The sequence below is a fragment of the Lontra canadensis genome, unplaced genomic scaffold (assembly GCF_010015895.1).
Source record: "Lontra canadensis isolate GAN:19392208 unplaced genomic scaffold, GSC_riverotter_1.0 scaffold27, whole genome shotgun sequence".
NCBI classification, from domain to species: domain Eukaryota; kingdom Metazoa; phylum Chordata; class Mammalia; order Carnivora; family Mustelidae; genus Lontra; species Lontra canadensis.
Window position 1 is genome coordinate 3,760,186 of NW_022631021.1, and position 18,816 is coordinate 3,779,001.

General features: G+C 38.9%; 1 protein-coding gene across 4 annotated transcripts in view; it reads right to left on the reverse strand.

Annotated features, from left to right (window-relative positions):
* Positions 1 to 18,816, reverse strand: part of KCNQ5 (potassium voltage-gated channel subfamily Q member 5) — a 523,469-nt gene that overhangs the window by 71,688 nt on the left and 432,965 nt on the right. For all 4 annotated transcript variants that reach the window (XM_032864363.1, XM_032864365.1, XM_032864364.1 and 1 more), the window contains exons 6-8: positions 17,394 to 17,504; positions 11,765 to 11,860; positions 749 to 843 (exon numbers count right to left, since the gene is read on the reverse strand). In XM_032864363.1, coding sequence (XP_032720254.1) covers positions 749 to 843; positions 11,765 to 11,860; positions 17,394 to 17,504 — 302 coding nt within the window. The remainder of the gene's footprint in view (positions 1 to 748; positions 844 to 11,764; positions 11,861 to 17,393; positions 17,505 to 18,816) is intronic.

An 18,816-nucleotide genomic window follows, 5' to 3' on the forward strand; every position in this document is an offset into this window, starting at 1 on the left:
TAACCATGAGCACTGTTCATAATTTTTCTGGTTCTCTTCTCTTTCCAGGCACATGGGAGGACTTTCCTGTCCCCTTTGAATTGAGGCCTGGCCAGACGATTTGTTTGGGCCAATGAAATGTGTATGGAAGCCATATTACTTTCCAATTTTGAATGCTAATTTCAAATTTTAATCTGGCTGGCCCCATTGCTTCACTGTACGCTGTAATCCTCTTAGGACTCTTTTGCTATGGATACTAGCTTGCTCAGCAAGTGAAAAGCTCCAGGACCCATCCTCTGAGAGGATCCAGATGAGAAATGACATTGAGGGGCTTTGTGCAAAGATGCATTGCTCTCAAAGGGCTCCCCGCTTGGGGTCAGGTGATGGATGGAGTTTAAACAATTACTGTTTTCCAAGATCCATGGTGGTTTACTTTTAGAATTTCGGTGGGCTTTAGGAAATGATTTATTAGAAAATAAGCATAAAATAGTAGCAACCAAGCTCTATAAAAGTTTGAATTTCTTTAATCTTTAAGCTCAGTCTGTGAATGGTGAGGAACGACGCTGAGTCCATTTAGTTTTTTGCCCGAGTTGCTACTGAACAGGTATGAATCTCTCAAAGGGCAACAGAGAATAAGACAAAAATCAACATGTGCGTGTGTGTGTGAGTGAGTGTGTTCGTGTGTGTGTTGTGTGTGTGTGTGTGTGTGGTTTGTTTTCCGAACATGAAGAGGCTCGATGACAGCACCAGCTGTCACACTAATACCTACTTGGTAGGGCTGCAGGTGTGCAAGGCCTTCAAGTGTGGCTTCCAGGTGGCAATGGAAACAGACTTCTCATCGGCTGCGTAACTACGCCAAACGCACTGCATGTGGTATATGTGGGGACATAAAAAAAGAGAAACAAAAGAGAGGAGAAAATAGAATAAAATGAAAAGGGAGATTATTAAGGTAATATATATTCAGAATCTTATCTTTGTCATACTTGGCCCCGATCAATGCCCAGACGGTGAAGACGACGACTTTGGCATTTTCAGCCGGCCGTTAAACACATTCTGCCACATCCGTGGAATTGGTTTTCAGAACAACTCACACCAGACTATAAAAGTACCAAAAAGTATGACATAAAGCAATCTGTGAATTGGCTAGGAAAAGAGACGGTATTATCTGAGGTAAACTATCTGAGCAAGAGCATGCATTCCGGGAACGCACCGCACATCTTTAGTCACGATTTGCTAAGATAGTGGCAAAGCACTACTGACAACCCGCAATGCAACCAGTAAACTAATAGTAAACCAGCTAGTAAACTAATGACCACCAGGGTCATTAACGTACATGAATTAGTGTAATTCCCTGACACTGGACTGCGTAATACTTCTAATGCTAAAAATGGGGACAGCTGATCACAAAAAGCAGGGCTAAAACAAGTCAGGGAAAATATATTCTCTAGGAATATAATTGGAAAGTTAAAAATTTAATGTCATGGTCTAAGAATATGTTATGTAATTTTGTAATTAAAAAAAAAAAGATTTTATTTATTTATTTGTCAGAGAGAGAGAACAGGCAGAGGGAGAAGCAGGCTTGGAGCCTGATGTGGAACTAGATCCCAGAACCCTGGGATCATGACCCGAGCAGACACTTAACTGACTGAGCCACCCAGGTGTCCCGTATGTTCCAAGTTTTTGATGTAAAACATAAGCTCTCTCTCTAGGGGCTCCTGGGTGGCTCAGTTGGTTAAGCAACTGCCTTCAGCTTAGGTCCTGATCTCAGGGTCCTGGGATCAAGCCCCATGTCAGGCTCCTTACTCTGCAGGGAGCCTGCTTCTCCCTCTCCCTCTGCCTGCTTGTGCTCGCGCTCTCTCTCTCTTCCTGTCAAATAAATAAAATAAAAAAATAAGCTCTCTCTGTTTTATATAATTACCACTGACATATATAATATAATGTATCTTCATGTAATCCTTACATTCAGAATGTGGATTCAGACTCTTATTTTGTAGAAGAGAAAAAGAAAGGCAATATAAATTCAGATAAATTAAGAGGCTTACACAAGGTTGGTAGATTTGAGACATTATCTCAGATTGCCTGGTTCTTGGTCTTAGAATCCTTCTGTTGTCCTTTGCTTACTACATAATGACTGTTCCTGGAAGTTTCCCTCGGAACTGTCCATTTGAGAGATTGCCCAAACTTACTTTCTATATAGATGTTAGCGAATTTTTTTCCTTTGTAATAAGTCTGCAAACATTTCTAATGACCAAGTGTTTACTCCAATATCCCGAGAGAAATTTTTTTTGTTATAATTCATAAATCAAAGCATTCTACTTTCTGTGACAGATTCATTTAAATGGGTCATATCCCTACTGAATAATCATCATTCATGATTTTGAAACTTCCAATGAAAAAAACAGTGATCTAATAATATGCCTCTTCTTGAGAATATCATTAAATAAATAAGCCCTGAACAAAAGGAGTTAAAAGTTGACCCGACAACTCTGGGAAACTGTTTGGCACTATCGATTACAACTGGATGTGTAGACATACCTTATGATCCAGCTCCACATTCCTACATACATACTGAATAGATGTGCTTACATATGTTTTTCAAAAGATACATACTATAATGTGCAAAACTGCACTGCTTTTAATAAACCAAAGCTGGAAATGCTCAAACACCTACCCATAGAAGAATAAATAGGTAATGTGGTACATTAACATAGTGGAACAGTCTACAGTAAGTGTACACTAGAACCATGCCCAACCATCACTAGAACCATGCCCAACCATCACTAGAAGCACACTCAACAATGGATGAACTTTATATGAATCATGTTGAGTGAAGGAGACAAGACACAGAAGAGGACAGGCTGCGTGATTCCATCTCATCTATGCTGTTGGAAGGCAGCACAGTGGTGTCCCTGGGGGGACAGTGATTGAGAAAGGATACATAGGAGGTACTGGTCATGTTCTAGTTCTTTATCTGGGTGCTGGTTACACAGGAGTGCTCAGTTCTCTTTAGATATGTGTTCTATTCTGCATGCACATTATACTTCAGTAAAATGTTCAGTAAGTGATATAAAAAAAGTAGGAAAAGACCTGATGGTATTTAAAAAAATATATTATTAAGAAAGGCTTAAATAACTGAAGCAGGGTTCCTTGCCTGGAGCTTTGCTTATGTGGCTCATTGTTGATTTAGCCTGCAAATCTGTGAAAAGTTATGCTAAGCATCTTAGCATCTTAAAGAGAGTAAAACAATTATCATATCATCTTGAAATGTTCGTTTTTGCAAATAATGTTTAAACACAATTTCCAGAGTAACCTAGAGTAATCGATGAAAACACACTGGTTTATTACCGCAGTTACTTATGTCGTGAGGCCCAGGGAACCTCCAGTGCTCTGATGGCCTACATGGCTGTTCCAATTAAACAATTTTCACAGTAGGCATCATACAGATGTGAACCCAGATGCGTTGAAAGCAAGACTTGTGCAGAACTTAGAAGAACCCAGCAAGTCTGTGCATTATTAGATACCAGTGAAAAAAAATCCCAAACAATACAACAAAAAATGGGATCAAGACATTACCTGCCCATGTTACAAAGAACTAGGGATGAAAGAGGCCTCTTTTAGAAAGTTGAAGACTTTCTTAAAAATGAGACCTGATGTCTTGCTCTTTTTCTATCAAGTTGATCTCAGGAGCTAAGCTCTTATTCCTTTTATTACTCTTCTCCTAAAAATGTCTTATAAATGGAAGATACAGAAGGAGCAAGTGGCATCTGTAGTGCAGCTGATACTAGTTAACAGTAAAGATGGAAGCGGAAAGAGCAACTTCATTAGTCTTACAATCTTAATAACTTTGTCCCGTCCTTAGCTTGCACTCTCAACTAATTGCTTCCAGTACCTGAACCTCAAGGCAACAACCATATGATCAAGTAGCTGATATTCCTATATTTAAGGCCAAAATCACACGGTGGCTGGCAAGAGAAGAATAATGCCCCAGAAGGATTTAATTGACATAGCATATGTACTCCAAAGGATAGGCCAATAAGAAACTAAATGAAAGCCAAATTTATCATTTATCAGGTGACCCTGGTACTTTAGGCTCCCCAGCAAATTCAAACTTTGGTCTATAATTGTAAGTAAAATATCAATATAATTAAGTTTTTAAAGGGAGTATTTACTTTGTATTGTCTGGAGTATTACAGCTGTGGCACATTTGACCCTTTCTGGAAATTTTAGTTTCAGGTCACCTTCCAAAAGTATAATTAACATGGAAATGATTATTTTCAAGGTATAGACTTTAAGAAGTCAGAGAACAAAAAGATTTAGGGTGAAAACCAGCAATCCCTTTCCCCACCTTGCTTCTCATTAATTTTTGTCCCTTAGAGTTAAACACCCTTCAGCTCTTAGAGCTATTGTTTCTATTTTTAAGAATTCTTATTTTTAAGGATTGTCCTCAAACTTGTATTTCTTGATATTTCAATTTGAGGCATTACCAATTAGCTTCCCGCCATGAAAAATGATGGCAGCTCACTCATACATCCTCTTCTTCTCCTCTTAGCCAAACAACAATTTTTAGTTAAGCTACTCTTTAGCATTTGCACTGTGTAACTACTGTTCCTCACTCAGCAATGGGGTGTACCAGGACTTCTTTTACTTTCCTATATATAGAGTTTTGTTTTGTCTTAGAGCAATTATTGCCCTAGTTCAATTTCTTGGTTTGCTTTTATACCTCTTGTGTACCTCTTGTGAATACATTTCCCAACTAACAGAACTCTAAAACTCCACTTGTCAAGTACATCATGAAATCTGTCAGTTTCATTTTTTTATTCCCTTGGAGATTTTTTTCCTGGAGTTCTCCAGCCTCCTGAGGTCTGCTGGAGCTTTTGTTCTGGGAACTTCCCTTCCTATCATCCTTGAGATTCCCTTGACTCTTTCCAGGGTAGGATCTCTTCTTTCTTGCATCCTATGTCTCTTTCTTGGTTTAGCTTCTTGTTTTAGGAGAATAATTCTATCCAAGTAGCTTCCTTTTAAAAAAAAATTCAGCTTTATTTAGGTATAACTGACATAAAACTGTAAGACAAGCGAAGTGTAAATCATGGTGATTTGATATATGTATATATTACCCCCCACGCCTTTATCTTCGTTGTCTTTTTTTTGTGTGTGTGAAAACAGTTAATTTCTACTCTGTTAGCAGATTTCAATGATATAATACAGTGTTATCAACTATCATCACTATGTTGTACATTAGATGCTCAGACCTTATTCATCTTATAGTTGAAAGTTTTTACCCTTTGACTCTATTTCCCCAACCCTCCAGCTCCTTGGCAACCACTTTTTACTCTGTTTCTAGGAGTTGGACTTTAAAAAAATTTAGATTCCATACATAAGTGAGACCACACAGTATTTGTCTTTTCCTGTCTGGCTATTTCACTTAGCATAATGCCTTCAGAGTCCGTCTATGTTGTCACCAGTTGTAGAATTTCCATGCTTCACATGGTCGAAATAACATTCCATTGTATACATATACTACTATGGAAAACAAGACGGCAGTTCTTCAAAGAATAAAAAGTAGAACTACCATTATGATCCAGCAATTCCACTTCTGGGTTTATATCCAAAGGAAATGAAAACAGAATATCAAAGATCTATCTGCACTCCCGTGTTCACTGCCACACTATCCACAGGACCTTAAATGTGGAAACAATCTAAGTGTCCTATTAATGGATGAATGGACAAAGAAGATGTGAGACACACACACGCGCGCGCACACACACACACACACACACACACACCCAACCCCCAAGGAACTTCTCGAATAAAGGTAAATGGTAGGTAAAGTTTTGAGATCTTACATGTCTAAAAATGTCTTTAAGCTATTTTTACACTCAGTGAATAGTTTGGCTGAGTGTAGAATTTTAGGTTGGAAATAATTTCCCATCCAAAAATTTTGAAAATATTTTAAAAATATATTTTATTTATTTTTCAAAGAAAGAGAGAGAGAGAGAGAGAGTGCGCACAAGTGGGGGGAAGCAGCGGACAGAGGGAGAAGCAGCCTCCCCACTGAGCAAGGAGCCTGACACAAGATTCCATCCCAGGACCCTGGATCAGGACCTGAGCTGAAGGCAGATGCTTAACCAAATGAGCCATCCAGGCATCCCAAATTTTGAAAGTATTGCTGCATTGTCTTCTATTTTAGGGTTACTAGTGAGAAAGCTAATGCCATCTTAATTCTTGAGACTTTGGATACATCCTGCCCAGAAGACATGTAAGGGTTCCTTTTTTGCAACTGCTCTTTTGTTTGCAGTGCTGGGCAAACCCTTTTATTGTGAACCCTTTTATTGTGACCACTCCATTCTGGAGAATCATCATGTAAAATTTCTTTGCTAAAATCCTCCCTTAATTTCCCTGTGCTCTTTTTGAGGTATTAGTTGGATATCTGATCTCCTGGTAGTGTCCTCCAAGTTTCCTATATATATATTTTTTTTTTAAATCTTATTTTCTATCTCTATCTTTTCCTTCTAATTTCCAGGAGGTTTTCACAGCTTTAGCTCTGTTCCATTTTCTTTTCTTTTTCTTTCCTTTCTTTTCTTTTTTCTTTTCTCTTCTTTTCTTTCTTCCTTCCTTTTTTCCCCCCAGCCGTCATGTTTTACATATCTAGGAAACTTTCTGTCAGGCTGTTCTCATGTATGAATAAAGCTCTAAAAAAGATTATATAAGCTCTGAATAAGGTTTGAGTATATTGACTGCTGGCCTTATTTCAGGGTAAACTCTGGTGGAAGCCAAAGTCTCAATATATAATTTTTTTTTTTTCTTTTGGGCCACATAACATCCCCACAGCAATCTCTTCTAATCTCTTCCCTTCAGGAAAATAAGCCTGTCTGTCAGCATCCACTTCACAAATTTTCACTCAATTCCCCTGTTTCTGTTTCCAGCAAGCATCTTGACTCCACCCTGAGCTGGTCCAATCTTTCTCAAAGCAAACCCCCTAGAACTTGGCATTTTTGAAGTACCTTTCAATGCTAGCCCTAAGACTTCAGTGACGCATATATGAGGACACAACTGTTGCTATCTGAAAGGAGTAATGCATTATGATTCAGACCCCAGGGATTGAGTCCTAGCTCTTCCTAGGCTTGGCCTGGAGATCAAGTGACATCCTGTATTAGAAACACCCAGCAAACTGAAAAATACTTTGCAAGTCTTGGGCATTATTAATAAAAGTTGTGACATTTGGGCAGGTATTCAAGCTGCTTTCTTTTCCCAGAGCACTCCACTCGAAATGAAAAGTTAATTTAAATAAATCATGCAAAGATATTGACATAGCTAAATTTGCTGAAAGCTGCTGGGGTTTTTAACTTTTCTCTAAAACCCAGAAAAGCTGGTTAATTTAATTGTCTCACCAACCAAATGACAAAGCAATTTGGGCCTCTCACTGCCTTTTTAAAAAAATTTATGTTAATTTTTAATCGAAATATAATTGGCATATAACATTGGTTTCAGGCGTACAGCATAATGATTTTATATTTGTATATATGTGAACTGATCACTGCGGTTAAGTCTAGTCTCCTTCAGTGCCCTTTGAGAAAGACAGTGGCTTTGGCCTAAAACAAATGACATTACTCTTGGTCTTGAGCTTTGTGTGCTCAGCAAATCAAGGAAAGTTTATTGGGTGAGAAAATAAATGGATCAGCAAGTGAGGATTGCTTTTCAATCTACTGCATCCTTAAAAATGATTTGCTACACTGTATAATCAAAGCTTAAAATTCTGAATTCTGGCGAAGGATTACAGCAAGGAAGAACAATGAAAACATTAATAATTATATTAGTATTGCTATGTTTAGTAAAAAATCAATTGCATTTGGATGGGGGAGAACAATTTCCTTTCAAATGTGTAGACTCTTTGATTAATGAAACTATGATTAGATTGTAAAGGTATTCTTGAACATTTTAAGCTTTTCATTTTATACTATTTTTGTTCAGCATAATACACAAGCTGGAGTTTTAAGTAAAAGAAAAATTAATGATTTCCCAAATATTACCTATATTTGCATGAACTTAATTATTATTTTTTATTGAAGCATAGTTGACACACACTGTTACATTAGTTTCAAGTGTGCAACAGAGTGATTTGACAATTCTATACATTACACTGTGTTCCCCACAAGTGCAGCTCCCACCTGTCACCATATAATGCTATCACAGTACCATTGACTATATGTCATATGCTGTATCTTTCATCCCCATGGCTTATTCATTCTATAAATGGAAGCATGTACCTCCCACTGACCTTCACCCATTTTACCCAATCTCTTAGCTTCCTCCCCTCTGGCAACAATCAGTTTGTTCTCTGTATTTATGGGTCCATTTCTGTTTTGTCTGTTTGTTCATTTGTTTTATTTTTTAGATTCTACATATAAGTGGAATCATATGGTATTGTCTTTGTCTGACTTATTTCACTAGTGTAATACACTCTAGGTCCATTCTTGTTGTCACAAATGGCAAGATGCCACTCTTTTTTATGGGTGAGTAATATTCCATCATATAAGTATACCACATCTTCTTTATCCATTCATCTATTGATGGACAATTTGGGTTGCTTTCATATATTGGCTATTGTAAATAATGCTGCAATAAGCATAAGAGTGCACATATCTTTTCAGATTAGTGTTTTTGTTTTCTTTGGGTAAATACCCAGTAGTGGAATTACTGGATCATATGCTATTTTTCTTAAAGATTTTATTTATTTATTTGCAGAGAGAGAGATCACAAGTAGGCAGAGAGGCAGGCAGAGGGAGAGGGGGAAGCAGGCTACCTGCTGAGCAGAGAGCCCGATGTGGGGCTTGATCCCAGGACCCTGAGATCATGACCTGAGCTGAAGGCAGAGGCTTAACTTAACTGAGCCACCCACGTGCCCCTCTATTTTTAACTTTTTGAGGAACCTCCATACTGTTCTCCACAGTGGTTTCACCAGTTTGCATTCCCAACAGCGCACAAGGGTTCCTTTTTCTCGACATCCTCGCCAACACGTGTTATTTCTTGATTTTTGATTTTAGTCATTCTGACAGGTGTGAGGAAGGATTTCTCATTGTGGTTTTAGTTTGCATTCCAATGATGAGCGATGTTGAGCATCTTTTCATGTGTTTGTTGGTCATCTGTATGTTTTCTTTGGAAAACTATTCAGGTCCTCTGCTGAATTTTTAATAGGATTTTTTTTTTTTTTTTTGGTGTTGAGTTGTGTAAGTTCTTATATATTTTGGATATTACCTCCTTATTGAATATATCATTTGTAAATATCTTCTCCCATTCTAAGTAGGTTGCTTTTTCATTTTGTTGATGGTTTCTTTTGCTATGCAAAAGTTTATTTGTATGAGTTTAATTATTGGTCACAGTATATGTTACATAACTCAGTTCCATAAAATGAAATTCTAGATCTCTAAGCAAAACTGTTCAGTCAACCTCTCACCTTTTACGGGTTACCTGAGAGGAAGGCCTTGTCTGGCTTTAGCTGTGGACATATAAACACCTAGGTCCAATGATTTGCTACAAGAGTAGCAATATGTTTTCAAGTTCAATTGGAAATTGTTTTTGCACAATTTAGTAGTTGATAAGTTAGATCAGGGAAGTTCCTCCAATATTCTGTATATCTTTCTTGTACATTATGGTAGCTAGTATCTATCATATTACTACTGACCTCTTGAGATATGGCTAGTGCCACTGAGGAATTGAATTTATAAGTTCAAATAACCATATGTAGCTGTTGGCAGAGTTCTGTATCATCACAAGGGATACATGCATGAGAAATGCCTCAAAGGGCTCACTTTCTAACAGAACAGCTGATACTCCAAAATGTTTTTTTTGATATATCCAGAAGTATCAAGGATCTGTGCCTAAAAGTGGTTATATTTTGAGTGTATGTTGTTTGAGAAATTATACAATAGAAAAACTAATAAATACTTCAGTAAGGATTTTAAATACATGTGAACTTGACTTGTGATAACAATATCTCCATTCTCCAGGGATCAAGGAGTCCTGATACGGGTAAGATATATGATGGTTTCATATATAGATAGGGCATGGTGCCCAGACGGATGTAAAGAACCCATAGAATAACTTGTGCACTTGCAAGTTGGAAAACACGTCTAGAATTAAAAGACGAGAAGGAAAGATAATTAAAAGATAAAAATAGGGGCCCCTGGGTGGCTCAGTGGGTTAAGCCGCTGCCTTCGGCTCAGGTCATGATCTCAGAGTCCTGGGATGGAGCCCCGCATCGGGCTCTCTGCTCAGCAGGGAGCCTGCTTCCTCCTCTCTCTCTGCCTGCCTCTCTGCCTGCTTGTGATCTCTCTATCAAATAAATAAATAAAATCTTTAAAAAAAAAAAAGATAAAAATAGTAAGAAGAAAAATTCACTGAAAGTGTGGCAACACTTCATAAGTGGTTAAGAAGCACCAGAGGATGAAAGGCTAGGAGCTCTGGGCCTCACGTGTCTTGTGTGCATACTCAAGTGTGTGACACCTCCTTCCATTATGGTGATTATCACTTGGCTTCAGATCTGAAACTTCTACTACTTACGAATCTCTTTCTCTAAGAGAACAACATTTCTCTTTAATGCTCTTTAAAAAAAAATAGAGATGGTTTGCATTAGAAAGCATGCCCAATGGTCTGTCGGTAGTCGTAGAGTAGTTTGACTTAAAAAATTAACATTTATTTCATCATTACATACAAAACGATGTCTTTCATGTAACTGAACCACCCTCCCCTGCTTTTTCTCTACTTCATTTCTGTTGGAGGACCTACATATTACAGCCACAGACAAAAGCTAAAGGTAGGCCTGTGCAGTGGTCATCCCTCACCAACACACCCACTTAAACCTACAGTCTAAATTAAAACAGTGTGCCTGTCACTACCTCATGAAGACAAATCTCCTAACGTCTCAGATCGCCACACCAAACCCCAACAGTTTAGAAGTTCTGTGTCTCCCACTGCTTGTCAGGAAGGGAAGAAATCTCATTTTGTAGAATCATTGTCTCCATAATTAAATACCAGCTTCACGGCATGGATTTAGAGAAAAATATACCTTGTGATTCTTCAGCAACCTGGTTTTAGGGTGGTTCTATTCTCAAAAGATATGGATGGCAATAGGAGAAGCATTTGTTTTTAATGCTGAAGCCAACCCAGAGTTATTGAAAAGAAAATGAAACGTTAAACAGCCTTATATGATGAGGTAGCTTCAAATCATACGCTTATTAGTTCATATTCTCAAACACTGACATATTCCATAATCCCACCAGCTCTTAAAATGGAATGAACTATTTCAACTTATTGCTCTAGGTGGCATTAAAAGCAATCCCACGGGCAGTAAACCTTGACATCCGAAACAAATATGCTGTTCTTCAGAACAGCGGCCCACTTCTGCCTGGTGAAAGGAATCGCAATGCAGGGAACAATGGCGGGTTCTGCTCCATCCTTAATGATCAATAATGTTTCATCAAGTCACTCATAAGATACATGAGGTCATTCCAGGCCCGACACAACAGCTAACCTCTGCAGGTCTTTGCTGGCATGGTTAATAAATTTGAGCAACGCATGGGCCATTTACTGAAAACATGTATTTTTCTTGCTGGAGGAGGGGGGGGGGAATGTCTACCCAAATCTAAGACTGTACATTAAGTTCCAATCTCATTTTTATGAACAAAAAAAACAGTAGCTCTACTAAGCAGTGAAACACAAAGACCGAAAACGACCCAGCAAGCACTCACAGAGAAAGATGTTGCCCTCAACCTATTACACTGACATTTACCTGAATGAGGTTGGCAGCTGGGTTCCTTCTTTTCTCGAAGTGTTTCTGGCGGTGCTGTTCTTGTACTTTTAATGCAAAACCTGAGCCAAGAATGCCCTGGAACAAAATACAAAAATAGTACTTAAATTTTTTTTTCAAAAGGACTATTAAGTAAGACAAATATTAAAAAAAAAAACACAACACCCTAAAATGAGTCTGAGAAAAGACAAACACTGTGCAACCTGTTCATAAACATATTACTTATTAAAACAAATACTATTTACCTCTGTTATAACACCATTGGCAATGGCAAGTTTTGAGGCAAGACTGCAAGAAAGGTAACAACTTTTGCTCTTTAGCCATTTATGATTTCTTATAGTGTGGTAAGGGGTAGCACAATCATAAATAAAAACTGTAATTTTGAAAATGTTTTTTTGTGTGGCTTTCTCCATAACACTTCTTTATGCTTAAGTTAGAGTAAATGCTTGTATCCATTTGGAATTAGGGGGCATGATGGAATTTAGAGGGTAGGAATTCTGGTTCTGGACAGACGTGGGTTTAAAATCTGGGACAATTAACGTTTGCTACTGTGGACATGAGAGTTTTTCTAGCACTTTGATGATACTATGAAATTTTTTGTTTTCCCATTCTTGAAATGGTGGGGGTATATTTAAAATCTGCCCCCGCTTCATTCTCCATGATGCTATAATTCTACATCTACCAAAGTAAAGTGAAAGGGGTGGGGGAGACAGCTAGCCACTCAGTTTTGAAGACAGAAAGTTTTCCATTTTGTCTGTTTATATAATAAAGACAAGAGCGTGGGTTATTGCAAAGCACAGTCCTGCTTCCCTGAGTTTTGATCTCACATGTGTAGCACTCCTTACCTTTTTTGTTTCAGCTCACCTATTGAGATTTTGGGGTTAGTGAGGCGGGTTGTCTCTCCTATGTTTATATTAGTACTTTTGCCTGGTTAGCTTTTTTCTGCTTATCACTTGGAGCTGCCAAAATCCTGGCTCTTTGAAATGCCTCTGTCTTTTCAGTTTGCTTTGGTCTAACATCCATGGAATCGAGATGCTTTGTTTCAGCCTTGGGTTGGCTTTTGGGGCTTGTGAAATTCAGTCTCTGGGCTTTGTCTGTAAGTCTCCACTTTATTGGCGTGGGACATGGAGCTCCCCTGCTTTCAAGTCTGTGGTTTTAGTTGCTTGCTATAAATTATTACCTTTTTATTAAACTTCAAGGAGTCTGACCCTTAGGCTAGAGATGGATGTCTTAGAAGCACTGAGTCAGTATTTATTGTAGATAGGGAATGGTTGTTTTTCTTCTCTTTATATTTTTAAAGTAGGTCAAAGATGGTCTAGGCTACTGGGGCGGATGGTGGGGTTTTCATCGATAGGAGGTGTGAGGTCTCAGCTGGATGACAACTAGGGGGAGATATTTATGGACTCTAGGTCACCTTTAACCTTCCTTCTTATCTTAGATGTCACAATTCTGAGTATATCTGTGACAAAAACCAGATAATTAGTAATGCAATTATGTTTAAAATATAGTTCTATGATAATACTGTTTGCTATTAATGAGCAAGAATCAACTCCATTATTAATTAGGATGAATGACTGTACTGTGAAGTTAGAAATTACGTCATAGGTTCTGTTTTCCATCTGTCTTTTCCCGTTACTGTCTCATGCCATCTGAGATCTTCAATAGGTTGAGGTGGCATCAACCAAACTTTGTGCAAACATAAAAACCTGGTCTGTGTGATCTTGTTGGTCGATTTAAACAACATTTCCATCCATCTAGAGGTTATAACAATGACCTCCCAACTCTAGTCATTTATAACTCCAAAATTTTGTCCTGCTATTTGAAATCACTTAGGAAAGATTTATTTTCCTTTTAATGTTATTTTTCATGAAGTATAAACATGTGAAAGAATATAAAACATTAGAGTTTATACAACATGCTTGTTGTACGTATTGTGTGTGGGTACATTACGTACATAGCTTCTATAATCCATTCACAGAGCATAATTCAGATTTTGTAGACATTAAATTAACAGCAATAGCTACCATTTTGGGGGCACTTTTTATGTGAAAATGGGACTTAGAGTTAGATCCCTTCTGGAAAATAAAGATAGGCCCTACATAGCACGAAATCAGCATTTGCCAAACAAACTAAAATGTGGTAAAAATCATACTGGCATTGCTTAGAAACATATATTAGTAGTTGGCAAATGTTTACTACATATCTCTTGCGCCAGACTGTACATTACAAAAGTTATTAAACCAGCTCTGCTCATTGTCTCATTATGGCTCCATTCCAATTTTCTTCCACCTCTTTAAGTGCACAGCTCAGTGAACCTAACTAGAAGCCTGCTAAAATAAAGTCCATTATGTTTTATATATTTAGCTCATGAGAGATATCTATGATATATACGTATATAATCCATGTATGGTCCCTTCAAATACCCACATCAATATGATGAAAATTCTTAGAAACTGAATTTGGTTTTAATTCATTGTCTAAGATCTTGTGACTTACATTTTTAGGTTTTATGTTTTAATGCTCTGTTGAGAAGTGCTACATAAACAGTAAGTAGAGAGAAAATGTGTCTTGGTAAATATTTTAAATATTTTTCCCTTTTCGCCTCCTAGATTTAAGGAGCGCACTGTGCATCTGGTGCAGGCAGATGGACTGGACTGAGCGATACCCGCAGCAGGAAGGAAGGAGCATCTGAAAGGGGAGAGAGGTCTGTCTGTGAGGACGATGGTGAGGAGTACAGTGCCTCTGCCTGTCCATAGCTCTGGGAGGCTCTGGGGCTCAAGGAAAGCGACCTCTCCAGGGAGTTTGGGAAGGGTGGCCTGTGTGCCTCAGTGATGTTCAGGAGAGTCCTTCTGCTTAGATGAAAGATGGGGAAAGGCTCTTCTCTTTCTTGGTCCTTGGGTTTCCTGGGTGGGAGGAACCCCAAGCAGGGATGGCTCACGACTTACCTCTAACATTCCTAGCAAACCGTACTCGTCTAAATCTTGATCACATAGCACTGTTGCGTGGGCAGGTACTTAAGACAAAATAGCATTTCCAGCCACCTTGTTTTTCCTTTTTTAAGGGTATATATGGACCATTTGGTCTTTCATTCAGTAAGTAAGAACTCAGCCCCTGATGGTGAGGTTGCAGTAAAACACCGTGGTAAAGCCAGTTTCTCTTGGCATTGTGAGGGAATGTTCCGTTCTAGGCAAGCAAGTTTTTCACACTTCCCACATATATTAATTTAATTTGCATATATGAACATTGTAATCACTTTATCGGGAAACATTCCCAAGAGCACCTGCTTCGTGTCTGATCTTTAACCTAATAGAATGACACAATTTAACCTTCTTGTGATAGCTCAGGGTTTCATTATGGGGACTGGTATTTGACTGTGCTGGTTGTAGCCAGCTTCTGGGAGGGGGTCGACCCTAACGCTAACTGGCCCCAGGTCCTTCCACACTTGAACACTTGTGTCTGCTTACCCCTTACAGATATTCCCCCCTCCTTTGTTGTTAGTATTCTACCATCTCCTCCTGTTACAGTATTTGCCAATCAGTCTACCTCTCTGCCTTTGCTGTTTATAATCTTCAGAGAATTGTGAAACTATGTAGCTCAGCTTATCAGAATTTTCTCTAAATTAAGAACAGTTTATGATTTAGGTCTTAAGAGGCTCTCCCATGAGGACAGCACGCACACTGCTGTTGATTTTAATAGCCCAGAGGTTGCCTCCCTCTGTAGCTTTTCACGGGATCACAGAGGTTGTTTTATACGTGTTCTCAGGATAAGCATAAAAACAAAATCAGCAGGTATTTTGGTTAAAAAAAAAAAGCCCAAGAATGTATTTTATTGCTCCTAAAAGTATTTTCATGTAGGGAATTTGATTATTGAATGACTCTCTGCTCTGAACTGGATTGTTGAGCTTGCCAGAGAAGTTGATTCTGGATAAGTGAGGTATTTTTTTTTTGACTCTCCCTTATTTTTCACTTCACAACAGGAAACAATATATCTAGATTCCTACAGAAAATGGAAGAAACACTTCATGAAAGTTTTCTTCGTGACAAGCATTTGACTTATATTACCACATTGGTCTTTACAAAATTTCTCTGGGTGCCATAATTCTTCCTCTATTATAGACAAGGAAACATACCCAAGCTTAAACGGTATCCCTCCAAAATTCATATGTTGGAGTCCTAATTCCCAGCACCTTAGAATGTGACCTTACTTGGAGATAAGGCCTTTACAGAAGTAATCTCCTTACAAGGAGGTCATTAGGATGGGCCCTAATATAGTATCCCTGGTGTCCTTATGAGAGGAAATTTGGACATGGGCAGGTACAGAGGGAAGACAATGTGAAGACAGAGGGTGAAGACTGCCATCCATGAGCCAAGGGAATAAGTCTGGAACAGTTCCTTCTCTCATGGCCTTCAGAAGGAACCAGCTCTGTCACCTCCTCGATTTTGGACTTCTTGACTCCAGAACTGTGAGATAACAGATTTTTGTTGTTTAAGCCACCCAGTCTGTGATACCTTTACAGCAGCCCTAGCAAATGAACACCGTCGCATTAGCAGTGTTTGTGCTGTAGTAGTACGTGGCTTTACATTCAGGCTAAGATCTAATGCTCACGCGTATGCACAGTCTTTTCAGTGTCTTCTCCGTGGTCTTGTATGGTCTGGGGCAGAAGCAGCTGGTCAGTCCAGAGCTGAGCTTCCGCCACGGAAACGACACGAGCAACCTCTGTGCTCATTCATGGACAGAGGAGGAGCCCTGTGAGCTAAAGGCTGGGGTGTGAAAATCCCTAGTCCCTTGGCTTCCTTTGAAGGGGTACTCTGGGGTCGCTCGGCAGAGGCTGTGACACAACTCAGCGTCTGTCTGGAGCAAGACTGAGGCTATTGTTCCTTAAGCACGACTGAGGCCACCACTGTCACGCTCCTTTTGTTGGCTTTCTTCCCCTAGGAGAGGTGGAGTGAACAACAGTGAAAGTCTGGGGATAGAGGCAAATCGTAATATTTTACCAACAGCCAGTAAAGAAACAGGAAGGTATAATGATCAGAAAGCAAACTTCATCTGTTAAGGAGAAAATAATCCGAAGCTTGGGAGAAGATAAGTGTGCTCTTCATTCTGATAAGATGCAGAAGCTGTTCATTAGGAAAAATCAATGACGATGACAGAAAGAACAAATCATCTGACACATAGAAACCCTTTCAGGTTGTCGGCTTCTCACTCAGATGGATCTGGAGAGGTAAATGCTCCACTTGCCACACCCATCTCTTCAGCAGCACACATTATAAGCCAAAATGGAGAGATCAGTTTAAAAAGAAGATATTTTTAAATCTTTACACATATTTTAAATGCATTAGTAGCACGCTGACCGAGAGGTGATGCCATCTGAATTATTATTTGGACATAAAGACCCAGCAGGTATAGAACTCCCAGCTTGAGCATCTCCAAGGGAAGACCATATTTCATAAATTTTCCAACTAGATGTATGTGGAAGAGTCAACATGTTATCAATACAATTATATTTGTAAGCAATATAGATATGTTCCTGGGCATTCCAATTTGTGAAAGCTCACGCTAATAAACCTCTAAGATTTAATTTAAGTCGCTTTATTTTTGCCAAGATACTCACGGCAGGAAGTGCAAAGAAAGAAATGCCAAGGAGTGCAAAGCCTGCAGAAAGCAATCTTCCCAGCCAAGTCAGGGGAGTTTTGTCTCCATAACCAATCGTTGTCAATGTAATCTAAAAACAAAATAAATAGAACGTGCAGCTTAAGTACTTGAGAGGAAAGTTAGGGCCCATGAACAGGAGGCAAAGCAACGTTTCTACTAAATCATTATTCAACAAGCCTTGTTGGCCCATTTTATTACTGTGCTTTAATTTTCCGTGACGCATAACAGAGCTTCTCTTTGTTTAAGGAAGGGAATAACCTACATACTTGTTCCTTCCTTATAACACAATTTTCCATCTTTTCTCAGTGCATTCAAAGAAAGGTTATTTAAATAAGTGGATAACCATCAGTGATACAGAAATGATAGCACCATGGATTTAGGACTGGATCAGTACACAAAACAATAACTTATGTTAATTGAGGCTGTCTATTTATTACCTTGGCAGGCATTTCCTGGAGGTCTGGCATGTGCAAGGTACGTGTTATGATTTGCAGTGGAACAAAAATGAGAGGTACACAGTTCTAGTCCTAAGATATTTACAGCGCAAGAGGGGAGACATGTCACACACAAATCATTAAAACACAGAATAGGGCAAGACAGGTATGACGATGGATGCATATATAATCTGTTTTGGGGACTCAAAGAACAGATTGATCATCACCAGCTTGGGGGGTGCCAACGAGGTTTTACTGGGGAGATGTTAGCAAACATAGGTTTTGAAGGAGAAGCAATAATTTGAGAGGCAGAAATGATAAAGAAGGCGATCTAGGGAGGGAAAAGAGGTGACCAGCTGCCCAGCAGTGAGGACAAATAGGGTAGGTTCTAGAAGGTGTAAGTTGCTCAGTTGGGCTGGAGCATGGTGGGTCTGAAGAGGATGAGTGGAAGGGGAGATTAACTAGATATGCTATAGCTTAGATCAGGGAGTGTCTCTGAAAAACAATATTTGGATCACGTCTCTGCCATGATCAGACTTCCGGGAATCTTCCCATGCATCTTAGAACAAAGTCCTGTCTCCTCTCCAGGGCCCACAAGGTTCTGCATGACCTGGTACAACAATGCGACAAGTGAATTGGGACGGTATGGGAGTGCAAAGTAAAGAGATGTGTTAGCAAGTTCAATAGAAATGCATTTGTTAATTCTCTGGGATGAAAGGGAAGACTAAGTCAACAAGGACTTAGACATTTCAAGGGGAAGATGGTTGAGCCATAAATAGAAATATGATAATGGGAAATGGAAGACTTTGAAACAAAGACAGAGAGTTTGGTTTTGCAAATAAGTGCTTTTGAAATGTTAACAGGACTCTGATCTAGAAATGTTGAGGAGGAAATTGAGATCGAGAGCTCAAGTCTTGAAAGAGAGAGATTGGGTTTGGCAGGAGATTT